At 43.2% G+C, this 20,984-nt stretch overlaps 2 protein-coding genes across 3 annotated transcripts; both read left to right on the top strand.

Annotated features, from left to right (window-relative positions):
- Nucleotides 1-137: 137 nt before the first annotated feature.
- On the top strand, nt 138-9,105 carry supt16h (SPT16 homolog, facilitates chromatin remodeling subunit). 2 transcript variants are annotated; one of them, XM_076162606.1, is made up of 24 exons: nt 138-515; nt 1,524-1,616; nt 2,346-2,516; nt 2,611-2,763; nt 2,875-3,021; nt 3,319-3,470; nt 3,552-3,724; nt 3,832-3,922; nt 4,002-4,075; nt 4,202-4,314; nt 4,433-4,498; nt 4,590-4,688; nt 4,807-4,922; nt 5,036-5,189; nt 5,388-5,515; nt 5,641-5,903; nt 6,561-6,679; nt 6,763-7,001; nt 7,083-7,158; nt 7,272-7,441; nt 7,562-7,691; nt 7,793-7,919; nt 8,019-8,096; nt 8,188-9,105. In XM_076162606.1, exons 1-24 carry the CDS (start codon nt 450-452, stop codon nt 8,292-8,294), a joined length of 3,105 nt encoding a protein of 1,034 aa, XP_076018721.1. In that variant the 5' UTR covers nt 138-449; the 3' UTR covers nt 8,295-9,105. The 2 variants fall into 2 exon arrangements, with proteins under 2 accessions (XP_076018721.1, XP_076018722.1); XM_076162607.1 differs by lacking the exons at nt 138-515; nt 1,524-1,616 and adding an exon at nt 2,108-2,205.
- Nucleotides 9,106-9,773: 668 nt separating this feature from the next.
- Nucleotides 9,774-13,089, top strand: LOC143010314 (macrophage mannose receptor 1). Its single transcript, XM_076162587.1, has 7 exons — nt 9,774-9,902; nt 10,129-10,187; nt 10,885-11,098; nt 11,266-11,438; nt 11,971-12,096; nt 12,198-12,277; nt 12,569-13,089. Exons 2-7 carry the CDS (start codon nt 10,151-10,153, stop codon nt 12,653-12,655), a joined length of 717 nt encoding a protein of 238 aa, XP_076018702.1. The 5' UTR covers nt 9,774-9,902; nt 10,129-10,150; the 3' UTR covers nt 12,656-13,089.
- Nucleotides 13,090-20,984: the final 7,895 nt, after the last annotated feature.

The raw sequence follows: 20,984 nt of genomic DNA, 5'->3' as shown, positions 1-20,984 counted from the left end.
TTTATATATTTTCCTTATTGAAATATTTAATTAATAAAGATAAAAGTCAACAATGGTTTTAATGATGCTTGCTTATATGTAAAGATGCAAGGGGGAGGGAGGGGAACGCAAGGGAGGAAGGAAAGGAGGGGGAGTTAATTATAACATTCGGATGGAATGTGTGTGTACTGGTGTGTTATGAATAACGCGCTTATGACTGATAATTTATTCGATTTTAATCCATGATCGTATTTTAACACATGTGTGGTTTGTTTTATTTGCTCGTTGGCGCAGGAGGCCTTTGTAGTGACATTATAAGGGAAGCAGCGGCAACATCTCGTAGCGGTTTGCGGAGCTCGGTGCGTTGTTGTTACTTGACAGGGGACCATCATCATCATCATCATCATCCTCATCATCCGGCCTGCTGTGGAGCCAAGCCGGGAGCTGGAGTTTGGAGCTGAGGACGCACCATGGCCGTCAACCTGGACAAGGAAGCGTACTACCGCCGGATCAAACGACTATACGGCAACTGGAAGGTAAACGCGGGCTAATGGAGGCGAGAAAGTGGGTGAAAGTGATGAAAGCTACGGGGAAGCAGCAGCAGTTGCAGCAGCAGCCCGGCGTGTTGACTCTGTTGTCGGCGTGAGCGGTGCTGTTTCCCCGCACGGATCCGGCGCTCACACCCGGCGAAAAAAGGCCCGCGTCGGCACCAAGATGCTAACCGCTTTCCGCTTAATCGTTTTTGCATTTAATCTCCATTCACCATCAACACGTTTTGTGAAATAAGCCCGAGTTTCACCACAGAAGTGTCTGCTTCTAGCGTGGAGACAAAACAGGCTAGCTACCTCATGTCCGCACACAATCAGTCCATTCACCGCCTTAGCTAGCCTGTTAGCACCTTTAACAAAGCTAACCGACTCATTATCGTGACTCAGCCTTTGTTGTTGCAAAGTAATTGCGTATACAAGTGTTGATAAAACCACACAGTGTATCGAATAGACATGCTTGGTGCTCAGTTAACTGCCAACGTGTTTACTACCGTTTTTATTTCTGTTAGCCACACGCTAATGCTAGATGGCTAACTTAGCCTCAGGATAACGTCAGCATCCCTGCAACATGTGCAGAGTAATAGTTTTATCTCCGTTTGATCCGCTGGAGACCACTAACATGTGTTAATTCGCGTTTCAACGTTGATGCATTAAAGAAACTTAAGGTTTGTCACTAATAAGCTCATTTTAAAAGTGGTTGAATATGGTTTATTAGATGTTTCCTGTTTCATCATGTTAGCCCATTGGCAGTCAACGGTTTAAGTTGCTTCTATACGAAAATGCACTTCTTGGTCGTTCCCAACTGGTTTAAAGAGCCTCAAACCCACTTTGTAGAGTCAGCTGCCAGTAGATGCAGAATGATGTGATGAAGCAGTTTGAGTGTGATGTATTAACTTGTGTAACACCTGCTTTGTGGCCCTTACTGAAAACACAGGAAAGAGTTATTAACAGTGTTGCGATCTTACAAACGTCCATAATGTTTTTCTCATTCCACAGAAAGGAGAAGATGAGTTTGGCAAAGTCGATGCCATTGTGGTGTCTGTGGGAGTGGATGAGGAAATCGTGTATGCCAAGTCAACAGCCATACAGGTGAGGAGGGCAAACTGCTGCCACCAACCACAACCTACACATGACAAAGTAGTGGAGTCTACTTGACTGTGGACTTGACTTTTAAACGCATGCATGTTTATCCAAGGTGGCCATTTACACCTGTCATTAACATGCGTTCTTGTACGGGGGGTAACTGTGATGGGATCTGTCCACGTGTACAGCGTGGGCGCATTGACGTGATAAGAATTCTGCCCATAAGTTGTAAACGTCACAACCCGGAGTGTAGACAGTGACAGCCTCAGCTTAAAACGCTAATAGTTATCTAATAGATGGATGGATGATGATGATCGTCCAGGGTGCAATGAGGAAGGAACAGGCTTAAACAGGACCTACCACAGAGATAATGTATTTCTACAAAATGTCAACACCTCCCTTCAAAACAGTGGAGATTTTTTTTAGTTTTGGTGTACTTTTTCGTTTTCTTCCAAAGTTTTGAAAATTCCCTGTTGCTTGTTTCACTTTCTTCAAAAATTCTCCTGATTGGGCTGGGGAACGCTCGCCTCTCTCACCTGTATTAGTGATGTTCGCTTCAGGGCTCCCTCAACCATCAGAGAGTTCCTACTCTAGAGTAAGACGTAAAAATATTCAGAAACTGTAGTTCATGTTTGATATGTTCTGAAGATTCGATCGCCGTTGTTATTTGTCACTCACACCTCATGTTAATTGATTTTCTCTCTTACCCCCTAATGTCCTTTCAATTGCCCTCAGACGTGGCTATTCGGCTACGAGTTGACTGACACTATCATGGTGTTTTGTGACACCAAAATCATCTTCCTGGCAAGCAAGAAGAAGGTGGAGTTTCTCAAACAGGTGGCCATAACTAAAGGCAACGAGAACGCCAACGGTGTCCCACCCATCACCCTGCTCACCAGAGAAAAGGTAAGGCAGAAAGGGCTTTGTCCTTAAGAGGAATCTGTTTTGTGATGGCTTTGGTAGAAACACTTTTTGCTGCCTGTGTCTCGTTGTCTCTCAGAATGAAAGCAACAAGGCCAACTTCGACAAGATGATCGAGGCGATCAGAGGCAGCAAAGAAGGGAAAACGGTGGGAGTGTTCAGCAAGGACAAATTCCCCGGGGAGTACATGAAGAGCTGGAACGACACAATCACAGCCGAGGGACTCGAGAAGGTAACCGACTCGTCCAAAGACCGGTTTCAAGAAGGTGCTTTTACTCTGAAAACCCGGAGAATATTTTGTCCTCCTTATTTTGGTCCTGTAATGTTCATGCCTTTCTCCCAGGTTGACATCAGCGCCGTGGTCGCGTACACGATGGCGGTGAAGGAGGATGGCGAGCTCGGTCTGATGAAGAAGGCTGCTGCTATCACCAGCGAGGTTTACTCCAAGTTCTTCAAGGAGAGGGTCATGGAGATTGTTGACGCAGACGAGGTGAGGAGGACTTACGTGACTGCTGCCTCTTTCTTCAGTTCAGATATTTGATATATTTGACCCTTTTGACTTAAAATGGATGGTAAAGATAGAGAAACATTTCATTTTACACTTCCTGTTTCTTAAAGCGGTGTTTTGGGGGGTTATAACTGATCAGTTCCATCATCGATTAATCTGTCAATACCCTTAAATATTTAGTTTACAAAAGGCAGCAAACCCTCCTCAGCAGAGTAGGTCATGTTTACATCTGTGTGAATGGGACAGGCGCTCTTTAAAATGCAAATCGTCTCGCAACAGAAAGTGCGCCACAGCAAGCTGGCCGAGTCCGTAGAGAAGGCCATCGAGGAGAAGAAGTATCTGAGCGGCGCCGACCCCTCCACGGTGGAGATGTGTTACCCCCCCATCATCCAGAGCGGAGGAAATTACAGCCTCAAGTTCAGCGTCGTCAGGTAAACATAGGAAATGTCTACAAAAGAGCTCTCCACTGTTTCTGATATTTTAACCGACTTTTCTCTCCGTCTGTCTACCAGTGATAAGAACCACATACACTTTGGCGCCATCACGTGCGCCATGGGCATCCGCTACAAGTCGTACTGCTCCAACCTGGTGCGCACCCTCATGGTGGACCCGCCGCAGGAGATGCAGGACAACTACAACTTCCTGCTACAGGTGGAGGAGGAGCTGCTCAAGGAGCTTAAACACGGTGAGATCAGGAGCGTGGCAGGAGTGGGAGCTTTAGATTGTACGTGGTACATACTGTCCACTTAACAGCTGCAATGAATGCTGGATTTTTCTTTTTTCTTTTCACAGGTGTGAAGATCTGTGACGCCTACAACGCCGTCCTGGAGTACGTGAAGAAAGAGAAGTCTGATCTCGTTTCGAAGCTGACCAAAAACCTCGGGTAAATGCACACAAAGCTGGAGTTTTTCCACACACTCTCACACTCGTGTCTAATATCTTCATTTTCCTCCTCATTGCAGCTTTGCCATGGGCATTGAGTTTAGAGAAGGCTCCTTGGTTTTGAATGCTAAAAACCAGTACAAACTGAAGAAAGGTGAGGATCATGTTTACGGATTGGACAATTTCTGGCTGCTAACAGTAATTTACCCTTCCCAGTTGGTTAACACACAGAGGTAACATGCATATATATGTGTGTGTCCTTTCATTCATCCGTCCACAGGCATGGTGCTCAGTATCAGTCTGGGTTTTGCTGAACTTCTCAACAAAGAAGGCAAGAAGGAGGAACAGAAAAAGTACGCCTTGTTTATTGGCGACACAATACAGATCAACGAGGTAAGAGGGATTCTCTTTGCCAATGAGCTACAAAGCAAGGCAGTTTAGTTTGGAGTCTATACCTGCAAAGTTTTTGTTGGGCTCTAACTAACGGCAGCCTTTAACGTCTCTGAAACAGGAGGACGCTGCAACGGTACTCACGCCGGTCAAGAAGAAAATAAAGAACGTGGGGATCTTTCTGAAGGTAGCTGTGGTTTGCGCTTTATTTTCCCAGAGGCGAAAATGCATCTTGTGTCCCAACTACGAAAATTGACCGCTGTCTTATTTGTTCCTAGAATGATGACGAGGAAGATGAAGAGGAAGACGGAGACGATGCTGAAGAGCTTTTGGGGAAGGGGGCACGCAGTGCGGCGCTGCTGGCAGACAGGACCAGGGTATGTGTGTGTGAGAGTGTGAGATTAGGGTTACGTGTGTATTCTGCGTGCTTTTTCGGATACACAAGTCCTCCTGTGTCTTATGCGATCACTGTCACGCTTTTCTTGCAACGCCCAGAACGAGATGACGGCAGAGGAGAAGAGGCGGGCACATCAGAAGGAGTTAGCTGATCATTTGAATGAGGAGGCCAAGCGGCGCCTGACGGAGCAGAAAGGCGAGCAGCAGATTCAGAAGTGAGTTGTGGCGCTGAGAGGCGATAATCCAGCCATAGAAACTGAGTTGTGTTCGCACATGTAAGTAAGTTTCTGGTCATTAATTGGGTCGCCCAATTTTTTTTCTCTCTCAGGGCCAGAAAATCTAACGTGTCCTATAAGAACGTGTCCCAGATGCCCAGAGAAAAGGACATCAGGGACATGAAGATCTTCATCGACAAGAAGTACGAGACCGTCGTCATGCCGGTCTTTGGCATCGCAACGCCTTTTCACATTGCCACCATCAAGGTACCACTTCCACAAATCCCCACTTAACTCTACCGTACGTGGTTAGTTTTGAAATGCTTGACCAACAGTATGCAGTACAGCCATAGGGATTTATTATTCACAATAGTGGTTTTCCTAAAGTGCAGAATTACACATTGTGGTGTAGCTAAGTTTTTGCCGGGTTGCACTTATATCAATTCATCTCATTTTCCTGTCTAGAACATTAGTATGTCCGTAGAAGGAGACTACACGTACCTGAGAATCAACTTCTACGTCCCAGGTAGCTCTCTGGGTCGCCAGGAAGGAAATATCTTTCCCAATCCAGACGCCACATTTGTCAAAGAAATGTAAGTGTGAACCGTCGTTATATATGTTTTATACTTCCTTTCATGAACGTTTACTGGAAGGCCAATGAATGCAACTTGAGAACTTGTACAATGTCAAAAGCAAAATCTTTTCTCCTTCCCCTCAGCACATACCGGGCATCGAATCTAAAGACCCCCGGGGACACGTCGGTGCCCTCCACCAACCTGCAGAACGCCTTCCGCATCATCAAGGAGGTGCAGAAGCGCTACAAGACGCGAGAGGCCGAGGAGAAGGAGAAGGAGGGCATCGTCAAGCAAGACTCGCTGGTCATCAACCTCAACCGCAGCAACCCCAAACTCAAAGACCTCTACATCAGACCCAACATTGCCCAGAAGAGGATGCAGGGCTCATTGGAGGCGCATACTAACGGTAAGATGGAACTTGGTGATATTCAGCAGTGTAAAAGTGGAACGAGTTCGATAATTTTGTTTTAATTTATTTTTAATGAAAAGTAAGATTCTTCTGGGCTTATTTGTCAAGGATGGCTCATTATCAGGCGAGCATATTCAAAGCCACGCTAGGTTATTAGCACAATAGGCTACCAACCAAACTAACCAGGATCTTCGTCTGTCCAACCAAAACCTTTGTGTTGACCTTCCCTGGTGTGAATAGCTATCCTCCCTCCACCTGGACTTCTATCCAGGAAATGGCCAAGTTGCTCAATAGTGGGTTAGGCTGAAATAACACCGGCTTACCTAAATGTAGCAAAACGTAATGTCCAGGGAGCCATACACCTTTCTGATTTAATTATTTACCTAGTTTCTCTGGAACCTTACTCAATGTCCAGAATCATTGGCGGATAAGTTGCATACTTTCATGTCATTACTATTGTAAACGAAAAAGGACCCACTACACTACCTTTGGGGACACCTCCGCCTACAGGTTCCTCCACACAAAAGGTCAACCGCCACCCTCTTGAGTGGGTCCAGAGATCAGATTCAAGCAGTTTTATTCCAGTATTGTGTGCTTCATGGCTGAGGTCTCATGAACTTTGGTGACTTAAATATCTCTTGACTCCCCGACCAGGTTTCCGTTTCACATCAGTCCGTGGTGATAAAGTGGACATCCTTTACAACAACATCAAACACGCTGTCTTCCAGCCGTGTGACGGGGAGATGATCATCGTACTGCACTTCCATCTCAAGGTGTGTGATTAGCAGGCGTCACATTGCAATCTTTGTTCTAAAAAAACGCCAATTTATCAGCGTCTCTGACCCCCTCCCACCAGAACGCTATCATGTTCGGTAAGAGACGCCACACAGACGTGCAGTTTTACACGGAGGTTGGCGAGATTACCACAGACTTGGGCAAGCACCAACACATGCACGACCGCGACGACCTGTACGCTGAGCAGATGGAAAGAGAGATGAGGCACAAGCTCAAGTCGGCCTTTAAGAACTTCATCGAGAAGGTGGAGACGCTGACGAAGGAGGGGCTGGAGTTCGAGGTCCCCTTCAGAGACCTGGGGTGAGTTGGTTCACATTGGCTCAGACCGCAGCTGCTTAGAAGGTGGAGGTTTGATTGTTTTTCGCTGTGTCTCGTTTCAAGGTTCCAGGGCGCCCCCTACAGGAGCACATGTCTCCTACAACCCACATCCAGTTCTCTTGTCAATGTTACTGAGTGGGTGGGTACTGTCAACTTATAAACCTTTTGATTCCCCAAATTTTCCCGATATTGGTCGAGTGTTTATGAATGAATGTCTGGGATGTCAGAAGTCTCACTTGTGTCTGTTTCCAGCCGCCATTCGTGGTGACTCTCGACGAGGTGGAGTTGGTCCACTTTGAGCGTGTGCAGTTCCACCTGAAGAACTTCGACGTGGTCATCGTCTACAAGGACTACAACAAGAAGGTCACCATGATCAACGCCGTGCCTGTCAACTCCCTCGACCCCATCAAGGAGTGGCTTAAGTAAGGGCCAAGGACTCCCATTATGGACCTTTGATTATTTGTTGACATAATTTGCGTTTGACTCTTATCCAGAAATTGAACCCGGTGATCACTCACTTTCCTTCTCTCTGTTTCTCCCAGCTCATGTGACATCAAGTACACAGAGGGAGTCCAGTCTCTGAACTGGACCAAGATCATGAAGACCATCGTAGATGATCCTGAGGGCTTCTTCGAGCAGGGTGGGTGGTCCTTCTTGGACCCGGAGGGCGAGGTAAGCTCAGCAGAGCGGGCGGGTGGGAAAAAAAAAAAACCCATCTTACCTGAAGCTTTTTGAAAGGAAACTCATTGGTCACTTGCACTTTGTTACCTCAGGGAAGTGGCAGAGAAGAAGACTCTGAGTCGGAAATAGAGGACGAAACATTCAACCCCTCCGCAGACGAAGAGGAGGAGGAGGGGGAAGACAGTGATGAGGATTACGACTCAGAGACAGAGGACTCTGGTAACATCACAGTGTTTTGCTTGTGTTAGATAGACACACGTTTGCAACCTACACGGGGGTGTTTTGATTCGGCTGACCTGCCGTCTCCTGTGTCTTCAGCTGATTACAGTGCGTCGCTAGGCAGCGAGGAAGAGAGCGGTAAAGACTGGGACGAGCTGGAGGAAGAGGCCAGGAAAGGTTTGTACCTGGAACTTGCAGAGGATTGACCATTGGAATGATGGCAAACTCATAACTGGCTGTGTTTTTAATGCTCTCTGTCGCCCTCCAGCTGACAAAGAGAGTCACTATGAGGACGAAGACACCTCCAATCCAAGGAAGAGGAAGGGTCGGACAGTACCCCCCCCTCCCCCTCCCAAGAAGAAACGGCGGCACTAAAAGTCTCGCACACAGTCACACACACACACACACACACACATACTGCCAAACCTAGCTGAACCGGCCCTTCCCCTCTGCCCCAACAGGCTCTTTTGACTCTTCTTCCTCGCATATACACATGATGTGTACATAGAAGTAGAAGCCCCCTTATTTTTGGGTTGGTCAGTGTGCATCATGATGAAATATGGGAAAGACACAAACTTTTTTTTTTTTATTATTATTTCCTCACCCTCTTCATTCCTTCATCGTTCTCGCTTTTTGTTTCACCCTCCATCTTCGTCAGGGGTCACGTGTGTGTGTGCGTGTGTGTCTGTGTGTGTGTGTTTAAAAAGAAAAAAAAAGTGGGTTTTTATTGCGAATTTTGTGTTCATTTTCTGTTGAAAAGACGTTTCTTAACATTTAATTAGTAAAACAAAAAAGACTTGACACATCTTCTGCCAAGTGTTTTATATGAGACTGAGAAACTTCTGATTCCTGCTTTGCTCTTTTCTCCTCCACTTCCTCCTCTCCTTCACTTTCCTCCCTCGTGTTTTCTTCGACGTTTGTCAAATTGTGGTAAAAGAACATACTTATCATGTTTTCGCGGAGGACAGATGCATATTTTGATGCTTTCAGATTTTTTTTATGGGATTTATAAACTTATTCACACACACGCGTGCACACATACACACAAGTACGCACCGGTTCCCCCCCCTCCCCCCCTGTCCTCCCCTCTGTCCCCTTTATGTTTATTCTGAGTAGCTATGTTGTACTGTTAATTCTGAAAATCCAGTTTTTGTTTTTGTAATAAAATTAAAAGGAACTGTAGTTAGTTTGGAGTGATTTCTTTTCATGCCGTCACTGTGTCTCAACTCCATTGTTGAACTCTGTCTAAACACAAGATGCTTTGTTCACATGACAGGTGACCTTTATACGAGACGTTCTCACATGTTGCATCGTCACAGTACGAAATTCACAGATGTAACTGAAGAGCATGATTCCATCTAGAGCCCTGATGTACTCGCATTTTTGCCTGTGCTGTATTGTGTGGAAGAGAATTGAGTATTGTTCACAAACCATTATCCAGTGGTGAAGCAGCAGCAGTTGATATGATTACTTAAGTCTAGAATGTGCGATTCTAATAGGCCAATTAGAAATGACTTCTCTCTAAATTTTATAATTGCTTATCTGATAGCCAATAAAGATTAATCCATACCAGGCAAGCATGAAATAAGCCAACAGATGGCGCTACAGGTGATTATTGCATCTACATGTACTACATTACAACACAACAGTGCTTTGTTTCAATTGGAATAACAAACCCATTAACCCCATTGACAATTGTTTTTTCTGACCTTTCTGACCCTATTTATCTCCTCTGAAAGCTCTGATGGGTCACAGCTCAGGTCAGCCAGGTGCCCCCTCCTGCCCTTTAGCCTTAAAGCCTAAACCTGTTTCAGTCAAGGTGAATCACATCGCGGTACGTGTGAAAACGAATGAAGTTACAGGAAAGTTATGAGGAACTTGTTGGATCAGACTTGTCTCGCTCAGTTTAACCACAATGTGTGTCTGTGCACGCAGGGTAGTATGAGAGAGACTCTGACTCGTCCCACATACAGACAGCAGCAGGTAAGAGACAATCTTGCCAAAGGTCTTTTGTTTTATTCTGATTATAATTCTTCTGATTATAACCTTTACTAATGTCTGCAATGTGTTTTTGAAGGGAAATGTTACTTTATGTCTCCTACACACAGAGCTTTTTAGCATTATGTGGTGACTAGTGAACGTTGTTGGTGCTGGGAGCATAGAAATAAAGAGCCACTTTATACATTAAACAGTAAACTGTGTATTACAGATAAACACACATTTGTCTGATCATGAGGTGGAGGCTGTCTTTGCTGCTTTTACTCATCGGTAAGTATAGTTTTAATCAATATAATGCAAATTCACCCATGTATGTCATCAAGAAACCTCACCCTCTGGGGACTATGACCATGCACAGGATAAGTTAGTGAAACTCTGCATATTAGTTTTTGATATACCATGTCCTTGTGGAAATGTTGGGCTGAGGGTGATGCTACATGTAAGCTCATCACTAAAATGGTAACATTCATCCCTTGGGCATCGGGAATGTCCCCAGGAACTTTATTGGAAATTTGAGCACTCACTTTGAAAATAAATTGGCTAGACGACTGATTTATCTGTGAGAGGTTTGGCTTGATGATGCGAGAGAAAATGTCGGGGGATCAAGAAGATTTAAGATATACGATTCCTCCTCTGGGGTCCATGAATATAAACATTTAGTGCAGATTTGGACAATCTGTTTTGATCCAGGATACATGAGCTAAGCAATGAAGCAAAGAACATCTTCAAAGAACTTTATTGTAAACTTGGGGATTGTGGAATATTTGGTCTGATGGTGACACAACAAAGAGGTCAGGGATCACTAAAATTTTTTAGGAATCCTCTTCTGGGGACAGAGAACATCCCAGATTGCTTCTAATACTAACCAGTCTTTTGTAGTTGTTCATAGTAGATATATTAGCCTCAGAATATTGTCACGTTTGGACTAGTTCCACTCTTCAAATGTCGTCTTGTCATCTAACCACAGGGTATTGTGCTCTTACCCGCTGCCGTGCTCGTCAGTACCACTTCATCAGAGACGTCTTACCCTGGCTGCAGGCCCAGTCGCACTGCAGGGGAAACTACACTGACCTGGCCACCGTGGACAACATAGAGGAAATGAACCAGCTGGTGAACACAACTCTCACATCTCAGGGCTCGGCTGGTGACTTCAGAGGGAAGGCCTGGATTGGCCTGCACAGGTCTGAATAGTTTGTCGGGTGTGTGTGTGTGTGTATGTTTATGTGTGCATCTATAAAGGCACAGATAAAGCGAGAAGGAACAAAGGAATATTATTATGGAAAAAAAGGAAAAGAAAGGATGGGGGATTGATGGAAAATTAGCTGAGATGTTCATTTTGTCCCTGCAGGGGGCACCAATGGTCGGATCTCAGCACATCTTCCTTTCAGAACTGGAGGAGCGGACAGCCTGATAATGTGACAGGAGTGCAGGGATGCGTTGCAGCTGATATGGGGAACGCAGGACTGTGGAGCGACGAGAACTGCAACAGAACGCTCAGCTTCGTCTGCTACGGAGAAAAGAGTCAGTCTGACCTCAAACAAAACCTGTGTGTGTGTGTGCGTGTAGACTAAACCTGTGTGATGTATAGATTCTGACCTCTGAACCCTCAGATAATGATGAATAAACCGTCAGATAGTGAGTACTTGCACAGATACTATACTGTACAGAAACTATCACAAGCTTGTCTTCCTCAACAACATTAGAAGGAGCCATGAATCCAACCTGCTCAAGAGATAACTTCCACCGTTCCTAGCCGTGCCTGAACCTTCAAAACTGTACCTCAGGACAGATTCGGACACACGTTGTTCCAGAGAGATGATTTTTTTTATCATAGTAGGTCCAGGGTGTAATGCCAGAACATGATATTTTATTAAGTATCTATTTATATTTTTATATTTTATTCTTTGACTTGACCACAAAACAATGGATTTACCAATGTTTGTCATTTTCACATAACAATAAAATAAATGAATGTGTTCCTGCTTACACACTTCATTGTAATTTTACCCAGACTGGTGATTAACCCTTTTAATGCCATTTCATTATCCTACAGACGAAACCAAGCAAGTCTCACCCAGCACCACCGTGACCCCAAACCAAAGAGCCACCACAGGCCCGCTCAGCACAGAGGTCTCCCGGTCTGATCAGCTCTCAATCCCACTGCTGCGTCAGACGCAAAGTGGGTGGAATTAATCTGAACTACGTGAAGTGTAAATCAATCAAACCCAGTCCAATCATGTACGTTTGATCTCCCCTCATAAATGTGATTGTTTTACATAGAACATTTCGTTCAAATGAAAGTGAGGCTCACCACTACGATCGACCTGAGTGAAAACGACATCAGAGAGCTCATGCTGGCGGTGAGACACAGAATCCATGCATGTGTATTTACAAGAGCTCATGTGAGAGTGTATCTGTGTGTGTGTGTGTGTGTGTGTGTGTGTGTGTGTGTGTGTGTGTGTGTGTGTGTGTGTGTGTGTGTGTGTGTGTGTGTGTGTGTGTGTGTGTGTGTGTGTGTGTGGGTGATAGTATCTGCTCAATTTGCCCAGTGCTACAGCGCCACTCAGTGGACAGTCTGGGTTAAATAATCACTATAGTAATCACACTGAGGTCACTTAATTATGTTCATTTTCTTGTGTGTGTTTTGTCAGTTTCGGAATTTCCTGAGCGAACATGGACTTTCAGAGAGCGTCAGGATGACAGTGCTTAAGAGCTCCGCAGAGAAACACACAGGCTGAGGATGAGTGACAGCACAGGTTGTGGTTGATTTGGTGTGCTTAAGTTTGGCTTTAATAGACATTTGTTCCTTTCTCCTAAAGTTTTACATTTGCCTGCCTGTGATTTGCCTGTTACATTAGTAGGATGTTTTGAAATTGATGTTCTCTCAGTTACTCACCAAATGATACAACTGTCCTTTAATTATCAGGTAGTAATTAAGCTTTATTAAGATATAATACGTTTGGAGTTTGAAAATATGGAAATGAGCAATGGTTGTGGTCTGGACTGAAGTCACATGTTTGCTAAACTGAGATTCGAAGCTTTTGACTCAGTTTGACTTCATACTTTCCCTAAAAACCAAAGAAGAAAAATGTTATATACACATCTTAATCTTTACCGCCAAACCTGTGTTTTTCTTAATCAAATTTGTACAGCGGAAGGTAATAAATACAAATTGAACTAAAAAAGCATCCATGATTTGTGTAAATCAAACATACAAAAATACAAAAACTGGTATTAAGTAAGTTTCTGTTGAACTGTCTACCAACGTGTGTGTACAGTATGTGACAAGTAGGTTGTCTAGTCTAGTTAAGATCACACACACACACACACACGCACGCACGCACGCACGCACGCACGCACGCAAGCACGCGCGAGCACACACACACACACACTCTTAACTAAGAGCAACAAAACTGCTTTGATGAGGCAGACGATCACGCTGGTTGGCGACGATGACGGCGTGGGTTGCGTGTCGGGAGGTGCGTGAGGGCGTTTGACGTGAACCTAACTACACAAAGCACATCCTCAGAGACAATTTACACATGCAGCAACTGTGGGATTAATCAAATGATTAAACAAATTTCTGGGCAAACCAAGTTGGAAAGTCACCATGAAGGACGTTTTCAGACACCAGGCCTGAGCGCCGAGCTGAGAGCAAAACAAACAGCTGCTGGAGAGAGAGAGGCTGTGTGCTTTCACGGTTTTGGTTTGGCACAAATTATTCTCTTTATTTTGACAAGCACAAATGCAAACTGTGACTTCATTATAAATCAAAATGCAGCGTATAAATGAAAATAATAATGAAATGTGTCTGTATGACTTTTATCCTCTACAATTTCCAGCTGGCTCAGTCATCATTAGCTGTTAAAGTTCAAGAGTTTTGTTTATTTAAGACATTTCATTCCCCCAAAAGAGTTAAGGTTATGTCTTAGCCTTTGTCGCATGTTACATATAGGTAGAAAGTATTAGAAAATTATACTGTGGCAATTTTTCAGCCACCATTTTCTTATTTAGGAGACGGTGAGAAACTATTTATATTGTGAATAAAAAAGCACAATATAAACGAAATAAACACATCGAGTCAAACTTCTCTGACGTGAAAATGTGCTTCCTGTCACTTTGGCTGAAAACCAAATCACTCACACACATGCACACACATACACACACACTTACACACTTACACACCCACACCCACGCACACACAGTATGATATGCATACAAAACGCTGCTGTTGTATCACACACTCTGAGGATTGCAGACAGACGGATTGGCCGGCATACACACACGTACACACATTAATGTTTAAAAGATCAATTGGTTGTGTAACATCATATTTCAACTTTAAGTGAGGGTTGGACGACCACCAACCTTTAATGATTGGGACATTGAGAGAAGACGCATAGACGAGGCCACCATCACCTGTCCAGGTAATCACAACACTGATTGGTTGTAATTGAGTGTTATAGTATAAGTATAGTTATAGAACAGTATTTAAAGGATATTTATGTGGAAAAGGTAATTATTCTTTTTGGTACATTCATAATAACTGAGTTAATGTTGCTAGAAATGTTAAAAACTGACAGTTAAGGACAATTGTTGCTTTAAAGAAGAATACATATTAATTGATGTTAAAATGTATAAACTGAACCCTGCATGATATGGAAACGTGGGGAGTCGCTTAAAGGAAACTTTGCATAACAAGAGCTGCAGACTGCGTTAAATACCTGCAAGTACCCTTAATGTGTTGCTTAAACAACATTAAATGTGTGTGTGAGTATAGCTGCGGGTTGATGATGCGTTCAAGTTCTGTGCTTTTGAGGTGGTTGTCTAAGCAGTGAACGGTAGAGTTAATGCTTACTGGTCAACAACGGAGGAAAAAGTAATGAAATAGTTGAAAGTTGCTGTATAAGTTATAAGAAAAACTTAATTGCATTGCCCTGACAACAGTGGGGATCTGCGAGTTTTTGAGTTTTTTGTAGAGTTAAAAATAACACTAATATTTTTTTTACAGTCTATGATTTATTTATTTAGTTGCACACTTGCTGGTATTTACAGACGTGGTTCCATTTAAGAAACATAGCATGTACACGTTCGCCAACACCAACAAGAATTCAAGAGTGAATTAATTAAATTCCTTAAAATGTCCTTGTAGATGATGGAGTGGAGATTGATGAGCATATTTATCTGCGGTAAGTTATTCATGTCATTTTCGAAAATTTTATATTTCTAAAATATTAAATGCCTTTTCGGATGATAAAAGTGTAAATGTAAGAGCAGCTATGATGTAGACCGACTATACATACTTGCACATGCAATTTCTACATTACTGTTGACCTTCCTTTCAGGTTCTATCCTCCTCAATGTTAGGGTCACCTTCCAGGCAGGTAAGAAAACCAAGAAAAGGCCTTGGCAGTGTTCGGGTTGTAACAAAGCTACTTACTCAACTACTTTTCCCCTGCAGCTTCACAGTGTGGCAGCTTTTTTCCCCAAACAATACAGTGCAAAACATTTTCAGAAACCTTTAAATGTCCTCTTTAGATATAAAATCAAACATACTTTTCCACATGTAGCAGTGTAGCTTGGCAAAAGCTGTGAGTGTGTAGTGTCTCTAATGACTTAATTCAGAGAGTAGCTCGGTTATAGCTTAACTACTTTAAATAAAGAGTAACTTGTACCATTTCAAAGTAGCTTCCCCAACACTTTCTGTCATTGATGAGTTACTGCTCATTCGACTTTTTTGTTACTATTATTTTTGCTACCATAGTCATAATTTTAATTTTCAACCCATATTATTAGAATGTTTTCATTAAATGTTTGAAAACTGTGCTGCACATTCTACAATATTCTATATCAGTTTGTAGCCAGGTATTGTGTATGTTGTGCAGCAGGGCAGACTTTTTTCACATTTGTTTTTATGTTAATTTCCCAGTTAATTTAGCACCAAAGGGAGTGGCTACTCAGTCCTCCTTCAACATGACTGAGTATCCAGCAAGCCACGCCATTGATGGAAGAAGTGAAACATATTTCGAAAGTGCAAATAATGTGTCCGATCCCTGGTGGCGACTAGACCTGCTTGAGGACTACAACATCTGTTCAATTGAAATCACCCAGAGGTCCGACTGCTGTATTTCTGATATGATTGGGGCTGAAATCCGTATTGGTGACTCAGTGGAGAACAACGGCAACAGCAACCCAAGGTGATCATAGCTACACACACATTCAGCACACACAGAGCAACCTTACCTACCTACTGGAGTTTCTGTCTTCCGGCTTTTTCAGTTAATTTGACCTTGCATCTCTTTTTGTCTTCCTTCAGTTGTGCAGTCATCCAGGTAAATGACACCATAACGCAGACTTACGGCTGTGGGCCAATGCTCGGACGTTACATCAACATTTTCCATCTTGGTGCTGGAAAAAGACTTCATCTTAGTGAGGTCAAAGTGTATGCCGCTGCTGAGACCGCAGGAGGTAACACAATGTGACTCACACATAAACAAAAAAGTAGCTTGGTTATAGCTCAACTACTTTAAATTAAGAGTAGCTTAGTATAGACAGACTATAATTTTTCGTATTTGTTTCTATGTTAACCCTCCAGTTAATGTAGCACGGAGTGGAGTGGCCACGCAGTCCTCTACCTATACCGATCCAGCAAGGGCCATTGATGGCAACCTTGCGACACTTTGGACCCAAGGGAGCTGCTCTTCCACCAAATACCAATCCAATCCCTGGTGGAGACTTGACATGCGTGGTCGCTACTATGTCCATACCATCAAACTCATCATGAGATCAGACTGCTGCCTCTCTGATCTAGATGGGGCTGAAATACGCGTTGGTAACTCACTGGAGAACAATGGCAACAACAACCCAAGGTGATAGAGCCGTTTGTTTACTGCACCCAAAGAAAAACACACCCAAAGTATTTCATTTATTTCAATGAAATACCCCTGCACCCCTGATTATGACGCATTCAGCAGACACAGATCAACTACCCCCTAGAGTTTACTGTCCACCTGAATCCAAGTCCATTATTCGCTCACGTTGTAGCTGTGTTTTGCCCTCCACCAACTCTTGAGCTACACATCTGGGTCTAAAACTTGATAGAGGCTTGAGATTGCTCGCCAGCTATTCATTAATGTCGTAATGTCGGCCCTTATCTACCTACTTTTCAGTTTATTCTGTGTCCTGTCCGTCTTCCCACAGGTGTGGAATCATTCATTCAATAGCTGGCAACATCCAGAGCTTTGACTGCCAGAGTATGGAGGGACGTTATGTAACCATTTTACGCCTTGGAACCAGAAGTGTAGTTCAACTTTGTGAGGTGAAAGTGTATGCCGTCGCGAAGACCCCAGAAGGTAACAGAATGCCACACGCACAGGCACACACATGCACACTAACACACACACACTTCTTCATTTTTTTTACTTGGGCATCACAGCTTAAATACAGACCTTTGCGTTATTTGGGAACTTTTGTTAAATTCTGATAGCTTTTTGATAGCTTTTTCTTTCCAAATTGATACACCACTAGTTGCTTTTCCCTCCTCTTTTTGCCAGCCTCCCTGCCACTCACAAGCGCAATACCGACGCAATCGCTTTCATCTGAGACCTTACCAGAAAACGCCATTGACCAGAACAGTGGATTAATGGGTACAACGAAGACTTGCACCACAATATCGCAGGACAACCCGTGGTGGCAGCTGGACCTGGGTACCATGTACACCATATCTGCCATAACCATCTTCGCCGACGGATTCTGCTCTCCAAACGGGATAGATGGCACTGAGGTCCACATCAGAGCGGCAGCAGAATTCGGCAACCAAAGGTGACTTAAACCACAGATAACCTGCTGTTCTTCAAGTTCAAATGGCGGGCAGCTCACCGGTTTCCTCAGGTGATCAGAGTTTTTAGAAAAAACAATAAAAAATACCCAATGATCCCATTTCTACACATTTTCTCCCATAAGGTGTGCGTTGATCGAATTTTCCGGCGGACAAGCAAAGTACAGCTTCCAATGCGGTCTGATGACTGGTCGTTATATCCACGTGGTGCTTCCGGGACTCCAAAAGACTTTGACTATCTGTGAAGTTGAGGTGTTTGCTTATGTGGCTGGTAAGCGTTGCATTTTACTTAAACCTGCTGCTGCATTCCGTTAAAAGCACATTTCATTTCAGCTGTTGTCAAAGAGAAAATGCATCTTTATCTTTCTTCTTGAAATGTAATATGAGCAAACATTTCTTGTCATCTTTAATTCTTCTCAACACAGAAAACCTGGCTCTGAGAGCAGTAAACGATAACAATTTCTATTGGCGCGACCAGCGAAAACGGTTCTTTCTTGTAGACGGCCTTCATACCACCTGCAGGCCGTTTGAAATGAAACCTCATCTCTATGCGAGGGTGGACCTTCAGGATTCCCATGTGGTTAATGTAGTTGTGCTTACCTTCGATGGGATTTGCTGCTTTTACGCTGACGTCTATGTTGGCGAACGTACTGACACACGTAATCCAAGGTTTGCTGCAGGATTTGAAAAATTGACTGCTCAATACTTTTTCACATTCACCCTTCATATCCTCTAATCTCCTTTTCCTCTCTATTTTAGATGTGTCTTCGTCAGTTGTTCAGACAACAGGGTCACCTTTTCCTGTAACAGTTTGATCGGCCGTTATGTGTTAGTCTTCTTCCCATATACAACACAGCTTACTCTGTGTGAGGTGGAGGTCTACGGCATTCAAGGACTTGTACCTGCAACCAATAGCCCTCAACTGCGGCCTGAATCTGGTGAGCAAATCACAAATCAGCTTATGTATTTTTGGTGAAAACATTGTTTTAAGACTATAAGAACTCACTTGACACTACAAAATCAAATTAATCATAACTGAAAGAATAACCACTAGAAATGTTAAATTAATAATCCAAATAATTAGTTATTTTTTCTAACCCACAGAATTTTGCGGGGATTCTTGTGCCCGCAATTACGTCCTCGTTCATAAATATATGACATGGTACGAAGCCCAGACCTACTGCCGAAAGAAATATAGTGACCTGGCCACTGTCAACAACATTCAAGACGTGGTCAAGATCGTGCGAATGATGGGTTATCGCGGCTATAACGTTTGGTTCGGCCTCTATGAAGGTGCCCTGACCTGGAAGTGGTCTCTGTCAGTTCGAGGGTTTTATGGATACGATCAAGCTGAGTTCAGGAACTGGGGAGCCGATGAACCCACTGATCCTAGCAGGCCTGAGCACTGCGCCGGCATCGCAAACACAGGGGAATGGAGGAAGCTGAACTGCACCTCGCTGAACTACTTCTTTTGCTATGATGGTAATATTTCAAGACCCAGACTTCAGATGCTTTATTTGCGCTTGTATGTTTAAGACGTGTTTGTCTCCATGAGTGGCGCGTTAACCTGTGTAACCCCGAGTAACCATGTGAATCAAGCACAGGGAACTATTCTGTACTCTTGCCATAGTCTTGTTTTGTCTTGTAAGTGTTTGCGGTCATATTTGTGATTGGTGGATTTCAACGATACTTAGTGATACTTAGTAATGATACTAAGCAAAGGATCCATAAAATGTTGGTACCAATTGGCCTGGCAGTAGTGCTGTAACTTTTGGTCGGCCTTTTGGTCCATTTGCAACCATTACCGCCTTCTTCGATTTGTAAGTAAATTTTCACAATTGAATGTCGCATTGAATGTTCGCATTGAATTTGTATCTCTGTTCTTTGATGATTTTCCTTATCGTTTTTGCATAATTGTGGCTCATTCATCAAAAGTTCTGCATCTCATGAATGAATTAGTTGACTGTTACCAAATATGGTGCACATTTGGGAAGTAAAATACAGAAGACAAAGGAGACCACAATTGTCTTATAGATAACATAGACATAAAAGATTTTGCACAGAGCGCTTCTGAAAAAGGCCAGTTCATCATGATTGATTATCTACGAGTGGGTTTCATATGTAAAACGATAGTTTGCTTCTATATATATGACTTGTTAAAATCTGGATTTGTTCTCGACACCTCATCAGGCTTTGGAGCGACTTATGTGTTGACGCATTGCTGATTCTTTATGTGTTTTAACAGGGAGGGCAGGAGAGACTTGGATTCTTGTCCAGCAAGCATATTCGTGGACTACTGCACAGGTCCACTGCAGACGGTATCATACAGACCTGCTCAGCATCAGGAACATGACTGAGAACGAGGAGATCCAGAACATGGTGCCAAATGGAAAGCTGGCCTGGATTGGTCTGTTTGGAGACATTTGGCAGTGGTCTGATGGGAGCCCCAATTCATACAGATACTGGTGGGGGCGTCACTACAGCAGGGACAGAGTGCGGTGTGGTGGCTCTAATGGCTGGCAGTGGTTTCTAACGTCATGTTACTACAGAGCCAGAGTTCTTTGCTACTGTGAGTGTTAAATGATCCACACAAATAAATAAATAAATATAGTGATACCTATAGATGTATATACAAAACCACCAATTTACAGAAAACAAATCAATTAAAAACTTATTTATTGATTAATTAGCATTAACAACAAACGATAACTATAAGAATCTGGAAATAATACAGTCACAGGGCAGCGGTGTTAAGTAACATATCAGTAGTATTTCATCACACGAGAGAAGTGTAATTTTGCAGAATTTGTACTTTTGTGAAGCATTTATATTATAGTGCTGAAACCTCTTATTAATCTAGAGCTGAATGACTTTTACTCAAGTTTTTTTTTGTAATGGATGGATATTATTTCTAATGATAAATATTTTTAATGCAATATCTCTATTTCTACTCAAGTAGGACCTCAAGGTGCTATTTCCAGCACTGGCAAGAGGTTAAGTACGGTGTTAAAAATGTAATATTAGAATTGATATATTGTTAATAAACAAATGAGGAGAGACACTACACACAGCTACATAATTAAATGTTAACAGCAATAGCAGGAGTGTTAATAGTGGCAATAGAAAATTTAAACCTTCTGCCAGCCAGTGACATCAACATTTACGTTTCAGACTATGACAGGAAAACTGTGCTGAGACTCCATACAAATGTGGACACGTACAACCTTTTC

The sequence above is a fragment of the Genypterus blacodes genome, unplaced genomic scaffold (assembly GCF_046128005.1).
Source record: "Genypterus blacodes isolate CSIRO-AG114 ecotype Tasmania unplaced genomic scaffold, CSIRO-AGI_Gbla_v1 ptg000122l_1, whole genome shotgun sequence".
NCBI classification, from domain to species: Eukaryota; Metazoa; Chordata; class Actinopteri; order Ophidiiformes; family Ophidiidae; genus Genypterus; species Genypterus blacodes.
This window is presented reverse-complemented; position numbering and strand designations above follow the sequence as displayed.